Source organism: Thermoascus crustaceus (assembly GCF_041956765.1).
Source record: "Thermoascus crustaceus strain CBS 181.67 unplaced genomic scaffold VTN00scaffold_5, whole genome shotgun sequence".
Taxonomy (NCBI): Eukaryota; Fungi; Ascomycota; class Eurotiomycetes; order Eurotiales; family Thermoascaceae; genus Thermoascus; species Thermoascus crustaceus.
The window spans coordinates 661461-686475 of NW_027192531.1; the positions used below are offsets into that span (position 1 = coordinate 661461).

General features: G+C 50.0%; 10 protein-coding genes across 10 annotated transcripts; 4 read left to right on the forward strand and 6 right to left on the reverse strand.

Annotated features, from left to right (window-relative positions):
• Positions 1-388: 388 nt before the first annotated feature.
• On the reverse strand, positions 389-1565 carry VTN00DRAFT_7812 (uncharacterized protein; the record flags this gene model as incomplete). The annotated part of the gene is made up of 4 exons (XM_069434597.1): positions 389-957; positions 1010-1087; positions 1153-1423; positions 1518-1565. The coding sequence occupies 4 exons, from the start codon at positions 1563-1565 to the stop codon at positions 389-391; spliced, it is 966 nt and encodes a 321-aa protein (XP_069286078.1).
• A 1498-nt stretch (positions 1566-3063) lies between these two features.
• On the reverse strand, positions 3064-3823 carry VTN00DRAFT_7813 (60S ribosomal protein eL20; the record flags this gene model as incomplete). Its single annotated transcript, XM_069434598.1, has 4 exons — positions 3064-3222; positions 3282-3458; positions 3555-3739; positions 3796-3823. 4 exons carry the CDS (start codon positions 3821-3823, stop codon positions 3064-3066), a joined length of 549 nt encoding a protein of 182 aa, XP_069286079.1.
• A 675-nt stretch (positions 3824-4498) lies between these two features.
• VTN00DRAFT_7814 (uncharacterized protein) lies at positions 4499-6195 on the forward strand (the record flags this gene model as incomplete). Its single annotated transcript, XM_069434599.1, has 6 exons — positions 4499-5076; positions 5139-5211; positions 5268-5420; positions 5482-5543; positions 5592-6012; positions 6109-6195. The coding sequence occupies 6 exons, from the start codon at positions 4499-4501 to the stop codon at positions 6193-6195; spliced, it is 1374 nt and encodes a 457-aa protein (XP_069286080.1).
• A 1701-nt stretch (positions 6196-7896) lies between these two features.
• Positions 7897-8914, reverse strand: VTN00DRAFT_7815 (uncharacterized protein; the record flags this gene model as incomplete). Its single annotated transcript, XM_069434600.1, has 4 exons — positions 7897-7950; positions 8044-8317; positions 8392-8742; positions 8844-8914. 4 exons carry the CDS (start codon positions 8912-8914, stop codon positions 7897-7899), a joined length of 750 nt encoding a protein of 249 aa, XP_069286081.1.
• Positions 8915-10486: 1572 nt separating this feature from the next.
• VTN00DRAFT_7816 (uncharacterized protein) lies at positions 10487-11947 on the reverse strand (the record flags this gene model as incomplete). Its single annotated transcript, XM_069434601.1, has 4 exons — positions 10487-10705; positions 10765-11529; positions 11592-11719; positions 11827-11947. 4 exons carry the CDS (start codon positions 11945-11947, stop codon positions 10487-10489), a joined length of 1233 nt encoding a protein of 410 aa, XP_069286082.1.
• A 683-nt stretch (positions 11948-12630) lies between these two features.
• On the forward strand, positions 12631-15216 carry VTN00DRAFT_7817 (uncharacterized protein; the record flags this gene model as incomplete). Its single annotated transcript, XM_069434602.1, has 1 exon — positions 12631-15216. The coding sequence occupies one exon, from the start codon at positions 12631-12633 to the stop codon at positions 15214-15216; it is 2586 nt and encodes an 861-aa protein (XP_069286083.1).
• Positions 15217-15655: 439 nt separating this feature from the next.
• VTN00DRAFT_7818 (uncharacterized protein) lies at positions 15656-16036 on the reverse strand (the record flags this gene model as incomplete). Its single annotated transcript, XM_069434603.1, has 2 exons — positions 15656-15839; positions 15939-16036. 2 exons carry the CDS (start codon positions 16034-16036, stop codon positions 15656-15658), a joined length of 282 nt encoding a protein of 93 aa, XP_069286084.1.
• A 373-nt stretch (positions 16037-16409) lies between these two features.
• On the forward strand, positions 16410-18513 carry VTN00DRAFT_7819 (uncharacterized protein; the record flags this gene model as incomplete). The annotated part of the gene is made up of 5 exons (XM_069434604.1): positions 16410-16468; positions 16680-16954; positions 17007-17171; positions 17233-17658; positions 17729-18513. The coding sequence occupies 5 exons, from the start codon at positions 16410-16412 to the stop codon at positions 18511-18513; spliced, it is 1710 nt and encodes a 569-aa protein (XP_069286085.1).
• A 971-nt stretch (positions 18514-19484) lies between these two features.
• On the forward strand, positions 19485-20715 carry VTN00DRAFT_7820 (uncharacterized protein; the record flags this gene model as incomplete). The annotated part of the gene is made up of 3 exons (XM_069434606.1): positions 19485-19551; positions 19626-19778; positions 19850-20715. 3 exons carry the CDS (start codon positions 19485-19487, stop codon positions 20713-20715), a joined length of 1086 nt encoding a protein of 361 aa, XP_069286086.1.
• Positions 20716-21568: 853 nt separating this feature from the next.
• On the reverse strand, positions 21569-24405 carry VTN00DRAFT_7821 (uncharacterized protein; the record flags this gene model as incomplete). The annotated part of the gene is made up of 4 exons (XM_069434607.1): positions 21569-23232; positions 23294-23471; positions 23553-23629; positions 24204-24405. The coding sequence occupies 4 exons, from the start codon at positions 24403-24405 to the stop codon at positions 21569-21571; spliced, it is 2121 nt and encodes a 706-aa protein (XP_069286087.1).
• Positions 24406-25015: the final 610 nt, after the last annotated feature.

Consider the following 25015-nt stretch of genomic DNA (forward strand, 5'->3'; position numbering starts at 1 on the left):
GCTGACTCGGGGCGATCATCGACGCAAACGGATTCGAATTTCTAGCCGGACTGCGATAGAAAGGGGGGCTGTTGGGGTGGGCCACGGGTACCATGAACCAAAGGACTGTCCATACGACATACCACGGTCCGCAAGAATGTTTAAGCTAGACAGAAGCTACATTAAAGAAGCTATATCACGCTAGCACCCAGCAGAAATCTCTCAGCAGTGTGAAGATCTATTCAAAACCTGCCCTTCGTTACGGAATATATATTCGTTATTCTGTGGCAAATTTCCTATTGGAACACTGTAATTGGAATCTCTTCCATCATGAAGACTGATTGAGAGAATCGCAAAACTTCCTAGGGGTAATCTAACGTGGAACTGTAGCTTGCTGTAGTTCAACCGCTTAGAACTTGAAGACCTGCTCCTTGTCGTATCCAAGCTCCTTCAGGATACCAGAGAGCTCGCCCTGGTCCTTCGGGCTCACCTTGTTTCCGCTGATCGCCTGGTACATGCCAGGAGGACCGCAGACAAAGATCTTGATGTTCTCCTCCTTTGGCTCGGGAAGAACGGTCTTCAGGAGCTCCTTGGTGATGAAGCCCCTGCCACCAGTCCAGTCCTTTGGTGGCTTGTCCAGGGTGTAGAATGCCTTGAATCGCTGGGGGTAGGTGTTCTCGAGCTCATCCAACTCCTTCTTCAGCAGGATGTCGTCCTTAGTGACGTTTCCGAACACCAGAGTGACCTTGGTCTTGTCTTCGGGGTTCTTGAAGATGTGACGGGCGAGCTGGTACATAGGAGTGATTCCAGTGCCACCCGCAATCAGCACAACGTGCTTGTGCTTGTTAGGCTCCCACGGGTACTTGGGAAGAGGACCCTTAAAATCAAGGGTGTCACCGGGCTTCAGGCTGTGGAAGTGCTCGGACATGGGACCCTTAGGGTACCGCTTGACAACGAGATCAAGGTAGCCGGGTTCCTCTGCGGGGCGTAAGTATCGCATAGGTTGAAATTAAATGGGATTCTAAAATACCTTCATCGTTCACAGGAGTGTATGGACGAAGGACAGCCTTCTCCTTGCCCTCGGGGACGAACTTGGCCAACAGGGCAGCTAATCGCAGTTCTAGTGAGCAAATCATCTCCGCATGTTGTTTCCTTGTCCAAGCGACTACTCACAAGTAACAGGGAGACCAGCCACAGATTCCTTGTCAGGGAGCTCGAAGCGGAATTTCTTTGTGTTGTGGCTGAGGTCCTCGACAGCGGCCAGCTTCAGGTTAACCCATCCCTGATCACCGCCAGTGAAAGCTTTCTCGCGGTTCTTGGGCTCAGCGCCCGCGGTCTGCGTGTAACGGTAGCCGCCGATGGCAAGACCAGCAGCACCAACTGCGAGGTAGATCGGAGTAAGGGACTTGCCCTTGGGGGTCTCGGAAGAGTAGCTACGGAAGCTCTGCAATTTCTTAGCTGGATTCTAGGGATGTGGAAGACGAAAAAAACAAATAATAGCATGAAGGTACAAAAGTTGCATGCGGGGTTTTTCTTACCTGCTTCAGAGGCTGCTGCGAACACCGGAAGAACTGACGCGCGAACATCTTGGCTAAAGAATGGTGGCGATGGGAATAACCAATGCGTGGTCGACGGAGATAAAAGTAAGAGCAGTGAAGTGGTTCTTAAGATTCCCGCGCAGTAGGTGGAGAGTCGGGCGACCTCGCACCTTGCGAGCTTCCGACGCCGATTACTCATGACGCAATTACTGGGGCTGCCAATGACAATACTAAGAAGGAACCCAAGCTTTCAAGCTGATTTGGTTGTGCCTGACTCGGAACCCTAGGCCCGAGCAGTTGTTGACTTTCCCCTATCATTATTATTAATATTAGGTACTTGTCCGTCGGGGAGAACCCTTCAACCTCGGAACGAGAGCTTACAGGTACAGTACACCATTACATTATATCCATCCGTATGTCCGTGGCGTGAGGCGCAAGTGCGTTGACAGTTCCTACATTTCTGCGTTGACTATTGCCGTATGTCTTCAAATATGTATGTACTCCCCCTATTTAAATTATCTTCTTGAATATATTTCTGTTTAGAAAATGTTTGCCCCAATATAATTTTCTACACAACTCTGCTTTCTGCATATTATTCTGAGAAGCGCTGAAGAAATATCTAGTAGCTTTATTAGGCACTCTATTTCTCGCCATTTTTTTATTCTCATCCTATAAAATGACCGAAAATTGTTGCTCACAGTTATGATGTTTTTATGGACAAAAGTTATTGCTTCTCGTTAGAATATCCTACAGCGACCTTTCTCGTTTGAACTTGTTCAGATGCTTTTGCCCTCCTTGTTTAATCATTGCACTTATCCGACACGATCGACTTCCCAGGGTAGATCGTCTCCAGGCATATCAACATCAGGGTCTCCTTCATTAAAATGGGAGAATGCATTCAGTCTCATCCCAAGCAGGGAATATTTTAGTACCGATGACTTGACCATCTACGGCAGAAGGTGATGCCTTGCATGAATAAGGTCCAGAGTATTTCAATATACATATTCTGACAAGATCAGGGCCTCGATAAAAGGAACAATAGGGATGTAGGAAGTGAACCAGGAAAATGAACCCAAATTGCCGGTGTTCATGGAATAGTACCAAAGTGGTACCTCCACAGTAGGGTTGAGATAGAACAATGGCGACCCCACCTCGAGAGACTATGTCGAAATTTTGGCTATCCAATTCTTCACAAAGAAGCGAAAAAGCTGTATATATGAGGTATGGCTGCGGACTGGCTACGCGAGCAACTGACCATTAAGAATGACATGCTATAGGGCCTACGTTTCCTCCAGAAATACAAGCCGTCATGCACATTATCGCGAAAAGAGCACGTTCTTGCAGAAAATGAAACCCGATTTTTTTGACATGTAAATCGAAAGGTTCGCTGCAGAGGACTAAAGCGACATCGAGATCATCCTTCCCCATATGCTGGGTGGTCGATACATTCTCTGTGCTCCGTCTATCTTTGTCCTTTCTGCATGCCATGGCCATAACATAGTCGTTCAACCACACATATCTTCCTCCGAGACCCAGAACTTCACATTTACGCGAAGGTAGATGGCCGCCTGTAAGCGTAGATCTTCTTGCCGGGCTGCTTGGCAGCACGGTGAGGCAGAGGGAACTTGAGGTTCTTCTGGAGGAGCTGCTTGATGTAAGGGCGGCGGATGGAGTCGGCCTTCTCGATTTCAACAACCTTGAGGATCTGTATATCACAGCTGTCAGTAAAGTTCTTCGCTAAACTCGAGTAGCGACAAAACTTACGTGGATGGAGCCGAAGCGGGCACGGTGACGAGCAGCCATGTCCTGGTACAGGGCCTCAACAGCCTCGGTACGGGACATCTCACGGAACTCCTTGTACATGTTGTGGGTGCCAGAGCGAGAGTCGTAGCGGATCCAGATACCGAAGTTCTTAACCTTCAGAGGGCGCTTCTCGTGGATCTAAACAGAATGTGTGAGCCTAACCCGCAATTGATTGCTCCCGGAAGAGATAGATCTGGCGGCCGTTGGCCAAGATTCCGGCTCGAGGTAACATACCACATTGAGGCTGACGATCTCGCCGTTGGCCTTCTTGACCTTCTTAAGCTTGGTCAGGAAGTACCAGAAGCGCGACTTGGCCACAACAGTGTTAGGCGCAAAGATGCGCATGCGGTACAGCTTGGGCGTCGGGTTCGCCTCGGTGGGCAGGTGACGCCCGATGACCTGGTACTCGTTGAGACGACCTAGAATATGCTCCAGTCAGTCACTATCCAGCATAATGCACGCGTGTGGTTCGGACGGCATCGGCTTGATTTCGAGAGCAACATGTGCGCGGAACCGAGTCATCGACGGTGTGCGATCGAAATCTTCACAAAATTCCGAGATAAGGCGACAAATTTTCCAGCTTTCTCTTGTACCCAGTTTCACATCATGACGAATTGATCCCCAAAATTTCATAGTTCACTACAATCTCTTCCCACCATTCGGTCCTGATCCCTCCGCAGTGTCGAGGCTCAAAGTTCGCGGTATGGCATAGAAATCAAGCCGCAAGGGAACAAGAAGGCATAGGGATTTACTCACCCATCTGGAAATGAAGTCAGTGAATAGCCCAATGACAGGAATGATAGACAGCAAACACTTACCTTGACTGAAGTTATGGTGGTTGTCTCGAGAGAGGTGTGCCGTTGACTGTCGCCAAAATTGAGGATTTGTGAACTTGTTGTGCTAGGGCTGTGGCCCTCCGGTTAAGCGAGTGGAGGCTCAACGCGACGCTAGCCGCTTTGGGTTGCTCAGCCACAACCACTGATGAGGCGTCGATAATCGCGCGTTTCCCCACAACCACGTCAAATCGAGACCTGGCCTACAGTCTCTTGATACCCGATACTTTTATCAGACTATGATAATAGATTTTTGGAATGGCTAATCCGGATCTGAGTCACTACATATAGGACTTGACCGGCAGGATTGTCAAGACATTCCGGAACATTAGAGGAGCCCTGACCATGGCTTCAGTATTTGCGGATTTCAAGGAGGCCCAGGTAATCGGGTCTGGGCCTCTTCTGGCAGCTGCACTTACTCCCGTTGCGCCCCCAGAACACCCGGACCGATTACTTTCTTTCTACTACTCTTTCAATGCCGCAAATGTATCCTCAGACCTCCGTCATACCCTTTTTCAGGATCGAAACACTGGTGTGAAATTGCCAAAGCAAGAGCAGAATGCTTGGGTTGACATCTTTACCGCCTTCTGGAAAGCCGTTGGTGAGATTCTAAAATTTGATGAATCTCCGCCTCGGGGCAGCTGGGCCAAAACCTTTGATGCCTGGAAGGAAGTAGCCAACCTTCTCATCAGAGGCTACTCAAGCGGTGGCCTTCAGGCGTGGACTGTGCCATGTCTGTACGTCGTCGGAAAGTACTTGCGAACGTTTGCTATCAAAGCAGATGCAGAGAGTTCTTCTCAGGACTCAGTTGCTTACGATGATGGCTTCCAAGATGATGTCGTTGCGGATTTTGGGAAGAATATAAGGCTCGAGGAGGCCGCTCGAATTATCAACCGGATGTTCACTCTTTGTCTCAGCGATAGGTAAGCGGTCATACTGTAAAATCTACAATCCTAGCGTTTGTCTTGCTAAATAATGAAACCAGAGCACCAATAGAAGAGTCGCGAAAATGGGGCATCTATAATACGACAAATCTGTTGTTCAAGACTTATTTCAAGGCATGGTTGACAGACCTGCACTTTCCGTGTGGCAGTGATCTGACATCATTATGTAGCTCAACTCAGTTGGACTCTCGAAGAATGTGCTTCGTGCTCTGGACGCCTCTTCGGCGGACCTGCCCGAGATGGAAGCCTTTCCGAAGTCTCACATAGTTACGTTCAAGTACTATGTCGGTGTCATATGTTTCTTGGATGAGAACTATGCAGAGGTATGTTACGCCTGACAGCTTGCTGGGCTTAGATGAAGCTAATCACTATGATTATCTGCAGGCAGAGGAACATTTGACTTATGCTTGGAAGATGTGCCACAAGGATGCTTACAAAAACAAAGAGTGAGTGATCATTCGCCCTTTAGAGAGATTGTGACTAATCTAGTGAAGACTGATCCTTACCTATCTTGTGCCTTGTCACCTTGTTATGACACATACCTTGCCAAGCAAGCAGCTTCTCGCGCCATTTCCTCGACTTGAGAAATTATTTCGCCCACTCAGCAACTGTATCAAGAAGGGTGACCTTGTCGGCTTCGACGCGGCAATGTCTGCTGGAGAGGACGAATTTGTCAAGAGACGCATCTACTTGCCACTTGAAAGGGGGCGTGACATCGCTCTACGGAATCTGTTCCGAAAAGTGTTCATCGCTGGAGGATACGACGAGCCCAAGGATGGCCAGCCGCCTATTCGACGGACACGTGTCCCTGTTGCCGAGTTTGCGGCGGCCTTGAGAATAGGGACCCATGCAGACGAGAAGTCACGGGTTGACTTTGACGAAGTTGAATGTCTCCTGTCTAATCTGATCTACAAGGTGAGTTGTCAGCCGGGGTCTTTTGAGACATGTCGCCTCGGATCATGTATTTCAGAAGCAATAACAATGTTCTATTGGCTAATAATTTCATCGCAGAACCTTATGAAAGGCTACATCGCCCGGGAGCGGGGCATCGTTGTCCTGAGCAAGGGTGGAAATGCTTTCCCAGGGACAGGTGTCTAGAATATCCAGACTATGACTACCGCGAGGCAACCATCTTTCAACAGAACGAATAGTTGAGATGCCTCTTTGCTAGGCTCCAGCCGCCTATACACCTTTCTACTGGTCACGAGACCGGTGTGCATCGGTGAACGATTACTGCAACAGAAGTTACAAACCTTGGAAGCCGAGTCATAGGCTTTTATGCAAGTGTTGCTCATACAGGCTATGCTGATATCCCATGGCCGGTTGTTGTGGAGTACTCATTTAATACCAGGAACTTTGATGGAATTATGCTGCTGCGCCATGCATAACTTTGGTCTCTCGTACATGCCTCCCAAGCCGACCAATAGCAGCAGATACTCCAGCACCAGTACGATGAGAATGTACTACCACCCGCACTGATTTCTACTGCAGGAACGATATGGCTAAGGCTACCCAGGTATGCAGTCTACCAAGCTGGAGTTGGTCCGAGGACTATGAAGGTTGGACAACTTGAAGGCTAGGCACCTTAAACATGCTGAAACTTCCATTTTCACCCCGGTTCCCCGAGATCAGCTCAGGAACCTTGAATCCATGCACCCTGTTCACGCTTTTAAGTTTTTTATCCTGTATTGTACAGTAGTACATATACATATCATCCATGACAAGAGCTTTCGCTTCTGCCTTGACTCGATCCTTGCATCTCCTGTGACTCACAGCTGTCGATCTGGCTCCCGTCCAGCCGCACGTCACCTCTTTCTTAAAGCAGAACACGCAGGTAAAACCGTGACCTTATGGATGACCTGGTACTTTTTGAGGCATAGGTAGACCCCGGGCCAGCTTTGTATGTACGGCACTAGATAAGATACACACTGTAGTAATTTACTGGATGGAAGTTCCTATCCCCACATCCCCTGAAGGTCTCTTAGTTGATTTGATCCACTTTCGAAAGACTCTTCACTGTGTAATACCTACCTCCTACTGTGTAACCTGCCTACTTATCTCCAAGATCGAGTTTTCCAAATATACTAGGTACCTACCTAGATATATAGAACGAAATATTCCCTTCACACGACATTTAATCATTTCCTGAACTTGGATAAAATAGAATGAGACTAACTACCTAGTCCGGACGATCAATCATTTATTTTAGCCCTCTCTTTTCTTCTTTCCTCTCTTTTCCTCCTCATAAGATATAACTTATACATGCCTAACATGCAATTCAGTTCAGACTACCTAGATAATTCCTAACCCTTTCTGTGGAATTGACATCGGGAACAAAGAGAACAAAAGACACCAAAAGGCAACTAGAATAATAGCTGTCTCAACTCCCTTTTGGTATTTCAAACTTCAAGGGGGAAACAGAGTGAGGGTGAGAGGTGAACGGTATTATACAAGGTGGCAGCTTTTAGTCCCGGGCATAATATAGATAGATATCGTAATGTCACAGGGGACAAAAGCTGTAGGCATGTAAAAAATGATATTGTAAACGTGGACACGGGTCAGTAGGAAGCATAATAATATAACCATACAAGACATCATTGGACGATCTTGGGGGGGATAGATAACCGAAATGGGTATTACGCGGTTGGCATCAATGAACAAAAAGTAGGTAGGTGGAGCGGAAAGAGTCATAAAGAATGAGTAGCGTGGCAGACCTTATAGTATACTACAAGGGATGGAGTGGCGGCTACCTCCTATGTGCTGACTCGGAGTGTAAAAAATGGAAACCCGTGCCGTTATTTATTGACGAGAGAACGGTGATTTGGAAGGGGAGGAGGAGGCGAGGATATCATCCTGTTATCACAAATGAAGCATCGTAAGTATGGATGGGTAATGTACTGTATAAGATTGGGGTCCCTATTTGGGAAAAGAAAAAGTGAGACAAACCATATGATTACACATCGCCACAAACAGATCAAAGAACAATTTCCCCCCTTGCTCCATCTCCATCTGCATCGTCCCGCTGCGCTTGAAGGTCGACCTGCTCCGGATGATCAGAGCCAAGTAGTGCGCGCGGAGCTTGGAGTCCGTGTCAGGCGTGTTGGCGTAGGCGTATCGGGCGCTCGTGAGGATGGTGCTGCATTGGATGCCGGACTGGAGGCCCTGCTTGCGGAGGGCGAGACGTTTGAGTTCGGCGAGGCCGTACTTTTCTGCGGCGCAGCTTGTTTTTCGATCATCAGTGATGGAACTGGGTGGGTGAACAGTTGCTCTATGGGGATAAAAGTAGTAACTCACTACACAGCCGTATCCTTCAATACCACCATCCCCGCTGCCTGATGGAAGATGGTCGACTCGCTCTGCCCACCATTATTGTCGATGCCCCCTGCATCCTCCAACTCCCAGCGATTGCGGCGCTTGTTGTGCAGAAGGCGTGGGTAGTAGTCGCCCTTGTAGAGGTACTCGAGGACGCAGGAGAGGACTTCGGGTTGCTCGTCGGGCAGGTCGATCCGTTTGCTGTGGGGCTCGAGGAACTGGCTGCGACAGCAGGAAGCAAAGAAAGGGGAGACGCAAAGGATGTCTTCGTGGGCGGCAAAGAGACGTTGCTCGGGGCCGACGCAGATGGTGACTATTGCGGAAGTTAGGGAGCTAGTTCAATCAGGCTTATGTTAGATATGGATATCAAATGAAGAGGTAGGCAATCGCTGCATGGATTTCCCCTAGCTACTAAAGAGAACAGGATGGCTTACTTCCGAACTGGCGGACTGTCCGGTCTTTGGGCCCTTTCTGTTCTCTTTGATCCTGAAGGATGCTCTTTCATTGATCTCCTCGTCCGAAAAGTTGTTGTTTTACCGGCCCGATATTTCGATGAGAAGCTCTCAGGATGGTTGTAAGATCGCTTTGAAAACATGACTTCTACTCCGTATTAAGGAGCCGAGGGCGGCAATCAAGGAGCGTTATCTCCAAGGCCTAGGCAGGAGGCAGTAACAGTGCCTCAGGTTTGTGCAGTCTGTGGCCTCAGGACCGCTTGCGACCGACGGCAGGTCGAAGGACAGGAGCGACAGCTGAGCAGCATCTTGCGACCGGAGAAAGGAGGGAAAAAGGCTGCTTTTTAAGTTACGTGAAAATCGCTCAGCCCCGAGCGACAGACTCTCCGGTACAGTACGTACGATGGCTAGGGGATGGGAGTCTGGATTGTCAGAAGAGATAGACCCTGCCAATCTAATATTCGAGGCTGCGGTGAAACGACGCGAGTCGGACGCGTAAAGTGGTTCATTGGCAAGCGCCAAATCGACGCGAAGTCACGGGACCGCTTCGACGAATCGGAGCAGCTGGCAGCGCAAGGGAGAGTCCGACTAGGAGCTCCGGCACGGGATGATCAGGATGATCCATGTAATGGGGTCTGATAAGTGATTCGTCTTGCCATGTTGGGGTCAGAGGTAGATGCTCGGCGGTCCACCCGGGCAGGTTGCTTTGTTCTTGGGATAGGAGCTCAGCTTGGCTCTCCGACCGTCCCTGTATTTGTGACATCCGTTGCCACCTTGTTGGGCTGGGGCGCGAGATTAAGGGGATGAATGAAATAGTACAGGTCAGATATCTCAAAATGGTCATCCGTATCATCCTACGTTTGCGCTATTAGTCGCATCATATCTACCACCTGACGAAAGCCCTGCGGGAGGCAGCTTCGGAAACTCTATCCATGCATGCAGAAGACAGCTCGCATGGCACATGTCTTGCACGGCTAACGGTATGGCGCTGCAGCTGTCACTGTTACATTTTTCGGCGCTATGCCGGCCCTGGAACGGGAGGATACAGCCCCCCCGCAACCACTGCGCTGATACATCCTTGCTTTTTACATACTGGCAGTACAGTGCAGTTCTACCTACTGAGACCTACTGAAACAGGGAACCAATCGTGCAACCCTCCATTTGGTTGCTTCGAATGCTGACTGGCCAGCACAAGGTGGCCAAGCATATGCACTACGTAGAAACCCGTCTACCTAATCGCTACTGGAAGCTTACTACTCTGCAGGCACCAGATTGGCCAAGCATCAGCATGCCAAACGACCACGATCTCTATCTCAGACGGCAAAAGAGACATGTTGTAACATAATGGCCATGTAAATTACTTCATGTCGGAGACGTATGTTAGCCACAGAAATAAGATATATCATTTAAAAATGTCCATCACGTATGCACAATTCAAAACAAGATATGATCCTCGAACCATAAAATAGCACAGCATGACCCAGAGTCCGATAAGACGAAAAAAGACGTGTGAATTCCCCATACCTACCATCCGTCGGTGTCCATCTCCGAGAAAGCGCCCGACCCCAGATCCAAACCCGACGCCAACAACGATATTACTTCCTGCATATCTAGCGTAGTTGTTGCTACAGAAAGACCTTTCTCGCCTCTCTGGCATGACTTTCGTTCGGGCAGTAGGGACACTTGAACCTGCTGCCCTTGCTCAGCCGCGTTAGCGACTCCTGCGCAATGACGTGACCACACGGCATCATCATGGGTGGATTTTGGTCCGTCGTTTGCTCCTTTGAGACGGGGCAGACGAAGATGGAGTGGAACAGATACGACGGCGGGAGAGGGATTTCGACCTAGTTATCAAAACGTTAGCAACGCTTTTTGAAAACAATGGAGAAAGAAGGATTCTTACAGGTAGCTCGTTTTGTGTAGTCCACTCCGTCCGTTTCGCCTTCATGATCGTCTGCAACTTGAGAAGAGTAGGTAGTGCGATTGCACCAGCGGTCGCTGCGATATACAGAGGCGAATCCGCAGAAAGGCCCAGGAGCGAACAGAACTCTCGTGTGAAGGTGTTCGCAACATCAGTCCACGCGGACGGATTGTTGAATATTGCTCTATACGGCGAGGCTTCGAGATTCGGACAGAATGCCATTGCTCCTATCAACTGCTGAATCTCCCGCAGATATCTGGGCAGGAACACCTGGAATTCGCGCCTGGCGTATTCCAAGGCTGCCTGTCTACCTGCTGCCATAGAGGTCTGTTGACTTTTTCCGCCATAGAAAAGCCAGACAAACTGGAGCCTGCAAAGCTCAAATTCCAGGTTACTCCCTCTTGCTTCCAGAGCTTGTCTGTTTGCTCTCGCCCAGTCGATAGCTGGTAACAGGTTACGTTCCTCCTTCAACTCGTGAAGTATATGGTACATCGTAGCGAACTGCTCCCGGATCTTGTCAGACTGTTCAGGGTCGAGGTCAAGAAGTTTATCTGCAGCTTCGGCTGCAGCCGAATCGCCCTTTGCCTGGGCCGTGGCTGCCTTCTCTGCTATTTCCGACAGAAATGTTTGCGCCACGGAGAATTGTCCCTCTCGGAGCAGGTGCATAACGATAGCCCTGTTGACCAGGGCAGGTTGAGACGACAGAGCGTCATATTCGGTGCTGGGTAGGGGCCTGTCTTTAAATAGCTGAATACATGTTAGAAAGAGTCCGCAGAAAGATCACAAGTGTCCCGGACTAGCTAGCATACCTTATCTAGAGCCTTAGTGTATTTGTTAAGGCTGCTATGGGCTTCCTTGAGGCTATCGTTGGTGGCGTCAAAGGAGGCTTTCACGGGATTCTGAAGCTTCGCCAGGGTTATGGATGCCTTGGTTGGATCTTTAAATCAACAAAAGACTGTCAGCTTGCTGTCATGTAGAGCATCTGCAGGGCCTAAGGGCGTGCTGAGGGGCAGATCTATAGAGAGGGGAACCGTAAGGACATACCAGCTGCCACGGTGTTCCGGGCTTCTTGGAGCAGGTCTATCGTTGCCTGAACATCCTTGATAATCTTTGAGCTCTTCAGCCTTTTCCAGAGGCGTTCGTGCTCTTTCTGAACCAATTCCATTGTGCTTATATCGAAATCGAAACGACAGCGGCGGTGGTGAACAGTTACCGCCGGTCAACGACACTGAACACGGCGAGAGCCATATAGGAAGGGGCTGGAAGAGGGTACCACCGGTTCCCGGAGTGGTCACGCAATCAACGCGGAGGAAGAGACACGGTCTTCGCAGTCAGTGGTCATGAGTCTGGAGCAGGTGGGCGAGGGTTGGGTGCTCGTCTGATTGCGGCGGGTGGGCGGCGAATGCGCGCCAGCCAGCACGACACTGCTAGCTCTGGGTCACCGTCCCAGAAAGTGTCCCGGAGCTGCGTCACCGAGGCTCCGCGGCTCTGACGTCGTCAGTCGCTCCGTGCGTCTCGGTCTCCTGATAGAGTACAGCTCTTCAGTCCTCCGTGCAGAGAACAGATTCCCGACATCGAGATGCAATGACGGTCCACGCCTTCGCCTCCTCCCACCATCCGCCGACGTTGTAGTGGCCGAGAGATATCGCCTTATCATCTCTCAGATATGCCACATTCCTCCTCCATCTGGCAGCTGTCAACGAAGGCCCCGCGGGGTCTACTCGTCCGTTCAACCCATCTCGACCTCGACTTCCGAATGCCGCTTGAAAAGCGATTGAGGGCTCATCGGGTCTACAGATAGATCGGATAGGAGCTTGTGTTCCTGCCACGGGCTGTCTTATACTTACCATGGCGCCGACCGTCGAGCAGACGAGCTCACTGGCTGCCACCGCTAGTTCGGGCCAAAACAACAAAGTTCTGCAGTCGACGGTCAGTGACAAGGAAAGCAGTGCTCCTCAGACAGACGGATCGGCAGATCAGTCAATCCGGAAAGAGCACCAGAGGCTTGTTTTTACAGACCCTGTTGCGTTCCGATACCTTGAAGAGGATCCGTCGACAGTCGTGCTGGCTCGACGCACTACGCTGCAGGGTTATGAGATATACATTGTTGAACAATGGGCCTGCTCTAGGGTCCATCCAACTTTCATCATCACAACCTATACCGGGGACCCCTTGCACACAGTCGTGGCTGGGGTACTCAGTGTTCCGACAGATGAGAGCACCTGGTCTCCGCGGTTGAAGCTTTACTTCCACGCAGTAGCGCAATACCATGCTCGAAAGAAGGACACGCCGCTGGGTAGCCTCATGGTGACAAACCTGAGTGCATTTCCGTCAGCTCTTACCGTCATTCCTGTTCCAGATGGTGATGTTAAGAAGCATAGAGAAGATTTCATAGTCAACGAGAATCTGAAAAGACTGGGCTGCTCAGGTCGAGCGGGATTGAAGTTGCAGCCCCCTACGCCAGCTACGGAGGCGAAATTTCACCAGCTTTACAGGACGAGTGAACGGGTGCCCATATATAGTGCAGTCATAGAATTGGTGAAGCAATGCCAGATGGCATTGATGATGTTCGACAAACTTGCACCGGAGTATGTGGACGGTTTGCTCTGTGACGTGACAGAAAGGGCGATAAACGACTGGTGGACGGATATCGGAATCGACCTTTACAACATTGAGCCAAGCGATGGTATTCTCGGACCAACAACTGTCGCTGCGCTGTTAGGGACACTGATGGGTGCTCGAAACCGACTCCACGCGTACGGTGCCCCGGTAAGCAAAGATGTCTTTGATGTTTCCAGCCTCAAAAGAGGAATAGGGAGCTTCCAGAAGTCGCAAAAGATGAATCGAACGCGAAGGCTAGATCGGCAAACGCTCGACAAGCTCCATCGAGCTACTGCCAAAGCAGCGAGTTCAGAAGGGTGGACCGACGCGGTGAAGTCGACTGTCGCAGAACTGAGCGGCAAGGGTGGTGAGATGGTCATGGGCATGGTCGGAGGTCGGGAAAGGGCGGGCATAGCTGACATTGAAACGCTTGATATGGACCGTTTCGTTCAACTCGTTAGCGGCGAAAGACCCAAATGGCTGTGGATGGGCAAGCCACGCAAGGCTGGTATAAGTGATGCTTTTGGAAATACCCCAAGGACCGAAGAAATGGTGTTCATAAAGGACGATCAAGGTGGCTACGTCTGGACAAGTGGGAAACGAAACTCAAATGAAGACTTGACTGCCAATCGTTCCTTACCAGAATCAGAGCGCTCAGGGAAGCAGCTCGAATCGCCAGACGTGCTGGATGATAAAAACCAGCAACTGGGCAAAATGGTCCTTAAGGGAGTTAGTGGGAAGGTCTCAGATGCTCGAATAGGATTCGGCAGATTCAAGGATGCCGTTGGGCTGCCCGGTCTTCGCTCGCACCACCACAAACATTCTAAGGATGGCGTCGACCTAGAAAGCGATCTTTCTTATATAGCCATCAGTGATACCGAAGCACCAGCTTTCGCCACCAGTCCAGCTGAAAAGGAATCTGGTAACGGCAAAGAGGTTCATTCTAGTGGGGTAGAGGAACGGATTGAGCCACTGCCCACTGCTCCTTCGCCAGCTTCTGGCCCCATCACTCCGGAAATAACCATCGAATCTATGACCCCTGACCAAGGCCTAAAATCACAGCCTGACGTACTGTCAGAAGGCCAAGTATCTCCATCCGCTCGACCAGAAAACGATGACCGCGAACTTGAACTGTCTAGGTCACGATCAACAGAAGCCCCAACAGATCAGGAGCAATTTGATGGAATGGCAGTAAAATCTCTACGTCGTCCGCAAAGCTGCGCAGAGCTCCTTGCAGAAGAGCAGCCCGGACAAAGAGATGCCCGTTGGCCTCGTCATCTGTCCTTCAGTACTGTTGAAGAAATAGTACTTGTATGGGAAGGCTTTCGGGGCAGAAAATCCATTCAGAAGCCGGACGACAACCTAGAAACTGCAATTCGTCAAGAAGGCATTCTGACTTCCGATGCACGAATATTCAGTTCTAGGATCCTGCAGCTTAGTGAGGAGACTGTCCCTTGGGTAGAGCGCCAGGTGGACTCTGTCGAAGGACTCAATCAAAGGGCCAACGCTCGCCAAGAAGAGCTCAGCTCAATCTACCTAGAGAAGCTTGAAGAATACCAGAAACTCCGGGATCAGTCAAGTGACCTGCTGACGGAAGAAAATACCTCCGTGGTAGCCGGCTTGAAGCAGGTCGAACTACTTGGGGCGAAGCTGGATTATGAGCTTGAAGTTTTGGAGTCTAAGGTCGAAGATGTTGAGGCTGGACTCGAAGAATTCGAACGACATGTCGTTGAGATTGAGACGAGAATAAAAGACCTTGTTGAAGGTGAGGGAAGAAAGAGCGATTCATGGCTCTCGTGGGTAGCGAGAATGTTCGGTCGCATAGCACCATGATGTGATAACATTGCCATGCACTGCCTGGAGTTTCCAGGTTCTTTTCTTGATTTCCACAGGGATGCTTCGTTTCCAATATACCCACTAATGTACAGTACATGCTTTTTTCGGAGTCTTACTGCGCGTCACTAGCACCTCTGGCTTGTAACTCACCTAGCCAAACCATGTATCATAGCAGTGAAATACATAAAAGACTGTTGCCAACCTTTATCTCAAGGATAATAATAACAATGTAATCATTTTTCAATGGTGTGAGCCAATACCGAAACCCTCCGTTGCCAGACAACGGGCCAGTCCTGTGCTCAACTCAATGAATAGAGTTATGGAGTAAAGACCCAGCGGGACCCGAAATCTATAAGGGGCCGCAATTAAAGAGGTCGCATAGTCCCCATATTTCCGGAAAAGCGATCGTCCATCATGAAGATTTCGTTTTTCTCTCTTACATTCCGAGACCCATGCCGCCTTGTCTGCCAGCGGCCTCGCCCTGCATCTTCTCGCTGACCTTGATGTTGACCTCGAAGAATTTGCCGACGCAGCGGTCCAGGCAGACAGACTCGCCCTTGTTAAGGTCACCCTCCCGGTAGTCGTTGGGAATGCACTTCTTGGTGCAGGATTGAGTCAGACTGGAGAATGCGAGCGAAACATGGTCAGTTTATGTTATATCTTACGGAAGTCAGGTGAAGATTGTCGGCGCTGACGGCCTAGCGCATGGCGGAACTCACCGGTTGAACATGTCCGAGATCATCTCAACCTCCGTCTCAGCAGCAGCGATCTTCTCCGCTGAGGATGGTTGAGGGCGGCCACCGAAGAGGAAAGACATATTGACGGATGGAGAGTCGGAATTGGATCAAGACAGGTCTCAAGAAATGACGAAACGATTTAACGAAGCTAGATCAAGGCCTAACGTCAGTATTTGCAGCATACTTTAGAGTCATAGACACGTACTATATGGGTTATCAGCAACGGTTCTCTGTGTAATCCGGTTGATAGAACTGCGGGAAGCTGACGTCTTGAGTCTTTCTCCGATCTCGATCGAGAGCGGGCAGAGTTGGGCCGGGAGCTTGGACCACCTCCGGAAGCTGCACACATTTTTTTTCGTCCCCCGGCCCGAGTAAAGCAGTCTTTTAACCTTCGCTCTCACAACACGCGTTTGAAAGTAGTAATGTGCAATCTCGGATTCCCTTGTTGAGCAGATGCTATCAATTTGCCCCAGGTGGGCATCCCAGCAGAGCCTGGATGGGCTTTTTCAGAGGTAAGACAATTTTGGAAATTTCCCCTTCTTTTCCCCGCCGGCGTCCACAGGATGAGAACAAAGCCCTTTCTATTCAGAACCGCTGCGGATGATGCTTGTCTTTTTCAAGCTATGATCGCAACGGGAGCTACATTGTTCTCTGATTAAAGGACATTATGTCCTTTCTGAAACAATGCCTTCATCTCAGTTGGACTGTAGCTGACATATCCAGAGCTCGGCTGTTCTCCCACGTTTCCCGTACTACAGTGAATGCATCTCGTATAACTTCACAGCGCCCTTTTCTCTCTAGTATCACCAGATATAGCACCGCAACAGCATCACCAGAAAAAGCATTTAGGGATCGTGTACAAGAAGTCAAGAATACCTGTCCTGAACCATACCCCCGCCTAACGGACGGCCGGTCATTGAGTTGCTCGGAGTTCCGCTCCAAATATGAACATCTGGCAGATAATGAGACAATAGAAGATGATACCGTCACTGTTAATGGTAGGTATCAGCTTTCTGGTCGTATCCACATACTTTGTACTTAGTATAGGAGGTAGGATACGTACCTATAGACTGGCCGGGAGCAAATTGATATTCTTTGATATTGTCCAAGATGGGCACAAGGTGCAGGTTATGTGCAACCAGCGCCTCCTGTCTGGAGTAACCCCGGAGGAGTTCAAACAACTGTATCGCCTCCTCCGTCGTGGAGATGCCTTCTGTATGTATTATCGATCAAAGAACCTCTCTCAAGGGTTGAAGCCAGACTGAGACATCACCAGCTGTAACGGGTAGACCACATCGTACTGGGAGAGGAGAACTCACCGTCAAAGCGATAGAATTGCCCAAGTTGCTGTCACCTTGCTTGCATGATATCCCAGTCGATGCGGCCGAGCATGAAACCTCTCCGTATGCCCGCCATATCCAATTTCTGGCCGATCCCAAAGCGGCGGACATTCTCAGAGCCCGGTCCGCTATCATACAGTATCTGCGCCAGTTCTTCCTTGATCGCTCGTTCATGGAGGTCAATACACCGATCATCGCCGCGCAGTCCGGAGGGGCGGTCGCACAGCCTTTCTACACATCTGCCAGCGAGTTTCCGGAGAGGCAGCTCTCCCTTAGGATTGCACCGGAGCTCTGGCTTAAGCGCCTGGTGGTTGGTGGTTTCGACAAGGTTTTCGAGATTGGGCCATCATTTCGCAATGAAGGTATAATAATAAAGTCCATTGGAATGACCAGCTTTTCATCAAATGGAGGACTGATCAGCTATTTGAATAGGCCTCGATAAAACCCACAACCCGGAGTTCACTACGTGTGAATTCTACCATGCCTACGCCAACCTGGAGGATCTCATGTCGATGACTGAGAGTCTCATATCAGGTATGGCAGCGCATGTCCGTGAACTCAACGAGAAAGATGCAAGCACCTTGAAGCCCACGGAGGTCGACTTTTCAACCCCTTTCCGCCGAATCGACTTTATCCCCGGTATCGAGGAGGCAATCGGCCGCTCCCTCCCGGACCTGACCTCTCCAGAGGCCCCAGCCAAGCTGAAACAGCTATTCGAAGACCTTTCCCTCCCTATCCCGGAAAACCCTACTCTCCCTCGACTCATGGACAAGCTTTGCTCCACGTACCTCGAGCCACGATGCCAAAACCCAACCTTCATCATCAACCCGCCAGAATGCCTCTCCCCGCTCTCGAAATCCTTCAATCACCCGACGAATAACCAACGTGTCGCCGCTCGCGGCGAACTCTTCATCGAAGGCAAAGAAGTCGTCAACACCTACGAGGAGGAGAACTCGCCGTTCGAGCAGAGACGCAAGTTCCAGGAGCAGCTGCTCTACAACAAGGCGGGGAACGAGCCGGGCGAGATCGACGAGAGCTACCTGCAGGCGCTGGAGTGGGGTCTGCCACCCACAGGAGGCTGGGGCTGCGGCATCGATCGGCTCTGCATGCTCTTCACGGGTGCGAAGAGGATCGGGGATGTTTTGCCGTTTGGGAACCTGAGGGCTGTGACGAGGAGGCATGAGCCGGTGTCGGGTCATCAGGAGCAGGAATCGTGAGGGTGTTAACCGCTCTATCTATGTATTTCTCAAACTTCAAAGGAGAAGATATCATCTTGCAGAGTGTGAGAACCATGAGCACTCTGTTTGATACTTGCTAGATTCTCCGGCCTCAACCATAAGAATCATGTAGCTCCAGGAGGCCATTCTGTATTCTGTTACTACGTTGACCAGATGATACTCCGATATCAGATGTACTACGCTGTATGTTATTGTTACGATGCTAAAAGGATAGAATTCATCTCCGCATTCTGTATTATTAGCGATGATCAATCTGCTCGAGCGAATATGGTTTCCGCTCGGCGTTTCAGAGAAGAGAGGCACGCCAAGGAACTCCGCCGGTCTCCGCCTGGGGTAAATCCAGCAGCTTCTATTTAGAATATTACCCAACTGTAGATCTACATCAGTTGCGGGCTTAGGAACTGCCAAGACAGAGCGCTCTAAGCACGAGACTTCGCTTCGATAGCTGTGTATCACTAATCAGGATATATCTTGGCAGCCGTCAAGTGCCATAGAAGGAAGTCGGGAGAGACGCCGCAGATCACTTGGGTTTCATGTGGAGAGAAAAAAAAACTACAGTAGTACACAGTCATGCGCTTCATCCAATACAATAGAAAATGCCATTCCAAAACGAGATGGAGACAAAAAATTGACAAGCCCTTTGTCTGGGGAATTCTAGGGTGATACTCGAGTTTTAAACATCGATATTTACAGGAGAGAGCATGCGAGATAAGTAGGTAGATACAAAAGGCGATAAGCAAAAGCCTCCGCTGCTAACCGCACGGAAATTTTTCATAGGAGTCGCGGCGAGCCGAGGACCCAACATCGGAGCGGGCCGCGTCTGGAACAGACACACACGGGTGGGGGAGGGGTCGTCGTTTGTATTTATCAGTTCCAGCGATTGTGAATCCACGTTTCTTTTTTGTTTGTGTTTCTTTAGTCCGTCAAGCAGAGAGAAAGAGGCTCACAAGATGAAGCCGGATCCAAGCGCGACGCCGGCCCAGGCGGTCACTGTGAGTCTCCAGGAGCTCATCGAAGGTAAGATGAAAAGAACCGAGGAGCTGCTAGCTACCATGTCACGCGCGCACATCGCTGATCTTCTATTGCTTCAGGCACTGTGTCCTTCGAGACATTGACAGAGGCTTTCGGGCCCTCCTCTCTGGGAATTATTGTCGTTAAGGACCTCCCTCCGAAATTCAAAGACCTCCGCGCGCAGGTCCTCTCTAATGCATCATACTTGGCCGTGCTTCCTGAAGATGAGCTAGGTATGGGGACATGCTGTTGCATCCTATTAGGATTGAAGTCATATTATGGTTTTCTGACATGGCATGGACAGAATCACTCTCAAGCCCCCAATCCAAATACCTCGTCGGCTGGTCCTGCGGGAAAGAGACCCTCCGGTCCGGCCACTTTGATACCCTCAAGGGATCATACTACGTCAACTGCGCCTTCTACCAGAACCCGGAGCTGCAGAATGCTCCCGCAGACGGATTCCCAGACTTCTCACAGTACACCGCTCCCAACATCTGGCCGCCCGCGGAGCGTCTCCCCACCTTCCGCAAGAGCCTTGAGGATCTATGTACCCTGATGATTGACACTGCGGCCCTCGTAGCGAGGGCGTGTGACCGGTACGCACTGGCAAATATTGAGGGTTACAAGCCGGGATACCTCGAACATGTCGTCAGGACAAGCCTGACCACCAAGGCCCGGCTACTGCATTACTTCCCGGCACCAGCCAACGACAACGACGAGAGCAAGCCCGCAGAAACAGAGGAAGACGACGACTGGTGCGCCACGCACCTCGACCACGGCTGCCTGACGGGCCTCACGTCCGCCATGTTCATCGACGAAGCCGCAAACCCGCCCTCCGCGGACCCAACGGCCACCAAACCCATCCCCGAACTGCCCCAGTCCCCGGACCCCGAGGCGGGCCTGTACATCCGCTCGCGGACGGGCGAGATCGTGAAGGTCAACATCCCCAGAGACTGTCTGGCCTTCCAGACCGGCGAAGCGCTGCAGCTCATCACGAGGGGCAAGTTCCGCGCCGTGCCGCACTTCGTCAAGGGCGCGAAGACGAACGGGGCGGCCAGGATCGCTCGCAACACGCTTGCCGTGTTTACGCAGCCGAATCTGGGGGAGGAGGTCGAGCCCGGGAAGACGTTTGCTGATTTCGCGAGGGAGGTGGTGGAGAGGACGTACTGAATAGAGATGCAGTGATGCATTGTCTATCCTTCTTTTCTGCTCCCGAGATCTATGTAGGAAATTGTCTCGCCTGAATGCGTCGATTTTTGACGTACCGTAACTATGCACTGATGCCGTGATGAATATAATTAATGTACATCTTTTAAAAGCTTTACATGACATCTTGAAGAGAGAGAGATCTCAGAAAGCAGGACCCCATTGCTGGATAGTGTTGAATCATTTTACAGTGTAATATTCGTCCTTGTTATTATTATCGATCCGGATTTGGCTGCCACTAAGGGGCAGTGCCTCTAAGTCAATTAATGGTACAGGAGTTTCCTCTGTATGGGACCTCCCTAACAACCTCTTTCTGCTTTTTTGCCCTGAGTCTTTGAGCAATTTGCATACTCCGTATCGATTAGTATCTTCTGTTTCCAGCCACAAACATTCCATTCAGAACCCGTTCCTGATTATAGTACATGTACATGGATAAGAAAGAAAAAGAAAAATGCAAGGCCACAGATGAGTTCAAGCCATTCGAGTTCACGACATATGACCACAGTGCTCCCGAATTCCGGAAGAAGTAAAAAAGAAAATTATGTTTTCACAGAATAAAATAAGAAATGACAAAGTGGACAGAGAACAAGATACAGGCGTAAGGTGTTGCAAGGCGGGGTTCAATGGTATCTGAAAGCTTATCCCATCCGTTTCGATGCCGCCAACGCCATTAGACCATGCGATTCGAAGAAAGAAGAGAGAGAGCAAATCCGAATGAAACATGTCGAGGAATTAGATACAGGGTAGTAAAGTAGGAGGAACAGTTGCAAAGTGCTCTGTTCAGACAGGCCCTTCACCTCACCTCATCTCATCTACCTTATTTACCCTGCTTCTGGCGTTTAGCAGGCTTGCGTTCGTTCCCGGGAACGTAGTCACCTCCTTCGGTTTCTTCAGTTCCACCGCGGAAGTAAGGGACCTCTTGCAGAAACCCAAGGCCATTTGATGAGTCGGTCTCGTCGCCTTTTCCTCCCTCTTCTTCATCGTCTGAAGTCTCGTTCTCTGCCGGACCCTCGTCCGCGGAGCTGACATTGGTACTTTCCGCGGCCCCAAGACCGCTACTGACGAGCTTGCTGGTCTTGCCAACTTCAGCAAAGGAGCTTTCTTTCTTTCCTGCGATAGGTCGTCCAATGTCGCGCGGGAGCCTGGCATCACGTACGTCTGCTGGGGTCGCCGTTCCATCGATGACCTTGAGGTTGGCCCTCCACATCTTTGGGTCACGCGCCTCGCTGTATTTGCCAACATCTTCACCGTTGAGCGAGTCTAGAGCAAGAGACTGGGTGCGGTAGTCACCCCAGAACCAATGCTTGCCAGGTGGAATGCGCTCATCAGTCCGGCGGGAATAGTCACGGCCACTAAGAACGCCATCAAGATCTAGCCCGAGTGAGGTGTCGTCAAATATGAGTCTCATAGCGTCAGGCTCGTAGCAACGACCAATGACCATGTCTTGAGATATCTCCATATTCGCCTCCGGCGGATGGAGGTAATACCAGTTCCCGTAACCGCGCATTCCGACGTACTCAAAGGCGTTGACAACCTCTTCGTCCGTCAAAGGCTGGGCAGGTTCGGCCATGCCAGGTGCGCGGTAAGCTCTCTCGCGTGAGAGTGTGTAGACTTTGCCCTCGATACGCACGACATGCTTTTCCGCTAGAAGGTTTGGATCATCGACGCAGTTGATGAGTCCGAATCGGATGTTTTTGATGACCATGACATCAGTGACTTCGACAGGGTGGTCAGGGTTGTAACCTGGGGGCTTGATGCGGACAGTGTCTCCCACAATCAAGAGCTCCGCGCCAATGTAGATACCACGACAGTAGATTGACGCATTCGGCCAGGTGCCCTTGAAACGATATTTGTCGAGCAAGCTGAAGGAGGACATGACAGTCAATGCATATTTGATTGAGGGATGGAGCTTATCCTCAGGAATGCCGTGTAGAAAAAGTTGCCAATAGTTAAGCGGCCGGATGCAGTTCAAGTGAACATACTTGTAATGCAAAGAATAGCTCTTGTCATCGCTGTTTGGATCTGGAAAGGTTTCAACACGGAATCCAGAGTAGTTGACAGCCCAAGTTTTCTTCTTAGTCTGAACCAGGTCTTCAAGCACGACAGGCTCCTCTGGAGTCTGTCCCACAGTCCCAGCGCGCCAGTCCGGGATCCCCAGGAACTTTTTGTCCTTGTATGAATACATCCGGAAGCAAACATTTTCTTCATCGAAGACGAGTTCTCCCTCCATAGAAGGGGTCCACAAGACTAGTTCTCCAGCCCGAGGAATGAAGGAGTTCTGCATGTTGAGCTTAACCAGATGCACCCAGAGCTTCTTTCTCTCTGCTCTCCAATCCATGCTAGCAGGCTCGGTAATGGCTTCATCTAATGTGCCCTTCTCTTTAAGTTTGAGCACGGCCATCTTGAACACGTCAGGGGTCCCTTCGGGGTCAACGGGGACACGAGACGTGGCATGTGCACGTCCTCGAGCTTTAGAACCGCCTACAGACGGTTAGTAAACGACGAAAACTGCGTAGTGGAGGGGGGAAATGTTAAGTATTACCTTGTCCACCGGCACCTTCCTTCGCTTTGAAGGAAAGCATCTTTTTGCTCTGGTTGGTGCAAAGATCACAAGGACACTGTGTGGTCCCACCGGTCATCAAATAGTAGAAATGAGGGAAGAAACGGTTAGGGGAGTTGAAAACAGCTCCTGATGGATGGCCCCAGAGATATTTATCACGCTGTTTTTTAGGACGCGTCAGTTCTGTGAAAAACAGCTTACGCTCACAATCAGTGACAACCGGCTCTGGATATCGACTCACAATTTCTGGGTTCTTTGGGCGGGGCCTATCAAGGAGCACATACCCCTCTGGAAGACTGTCTAGGATATAATTCTCTCCTGTTCAGATATCGATGCGATGTCAGCATAGAGAGAGCAACGCGTTGTGTGGATTGAAACTGAGAGCTCGATAAATGGCGCTAGCAATTCACCAGGGAGACAGCAGCCTGGCTGGGACATAGATGTGTCATCCCGATGCCTATTTATCCGAGATTCCGGTGATCGCCTTCAGCAGAAGAGGACGTACAAGAAGTTCACAATATGCACACCAAACAGACAGATCACCTTCCCCAAAACTGCACCATTTCACTCTGATCATGAAAGAGCATTCAAAGAGAAACACACCAGTCTGAGAATACTCCCCAGTGAAGTTGAAACTTTAAATATCCAGAAATGTACCTTGCTAAATAATTTCAACACAGCTGAGAATAACGAGATAGGGTACGGCCTCAGAAAATGCCAAACACTGCTGATTCAACGACGCCAACACAGACAGCTCAATTCCTCCGATAGCTCACAGAAAAAGAAAGAACGCAGGAAATAACGCCAGGAAGAAAAGAAAACAGAGCGAATAATTAGACAAAACAAAAATCAGGAGAGGGGATACAGAGAAAGAGGGAAGCCATCAACCGACCTGGCTCATATTCATCTCGCTTCTGAAGCCACATCTTGGCGAGTTTCTCACGATACAAACTGTCACTCGGGCGCCCGTACTTGGGATCAGTCCGCCAAGTCGACTTATCGCCATCGCTGAAGGATCGGTTAATCGGAACCTCGATCCAATGCACGTCATCGGCGGACGACGGGTCTGCGGGCGTCCCATGCAGAGGAGGCATTGGGAGCCTCTTCAGCGCGAAAGTTTGTAGACGTGGATCTGGGATATAGATTGGGGTCGCGCGAGTAGCTAAACGAGGAAGATGATGTCGTCCTGCTAGGGTATATACTAATGTCTGGTTCCAATCTCCGTGGCCTGGGAAAGATGTTTGTATGGATGCCCGTTACAGACTTTACCGTATATGACGGTAGGGAATTGGCGGGATCTTAGTGGATTCAGGTCACATGATATAAGAGGTCGGCAGTATGGGCCAAGAATCTTTAAGAAATTTAGTAAGAACTTGGTAATATAAGTGAAGTAAATAATTGAGATTTTGTGATTTTATTCACTTATTCTGATGGAGGCGTGACGTCACTGTGTAGAGTTACAACGTTGGTCGATGTATTTGAAGATCGACCATCCACCATCAACACTTTGTGAGCCAAGTAAAGGGATACAAGAGATAAGAGATAAGAGATACAAGAAACACACTCAGGCTAATTAATACTAAGGTTAAGAGGTAAAAAGAAGTGAATGTCTAGTGGAGGTGATGGACTTTTTGGGAAGTTGAATATATTTGAATGGTTTAAGTAGTGTCCATTCATTCTCAACTGAAGTTAAATGATACTAAA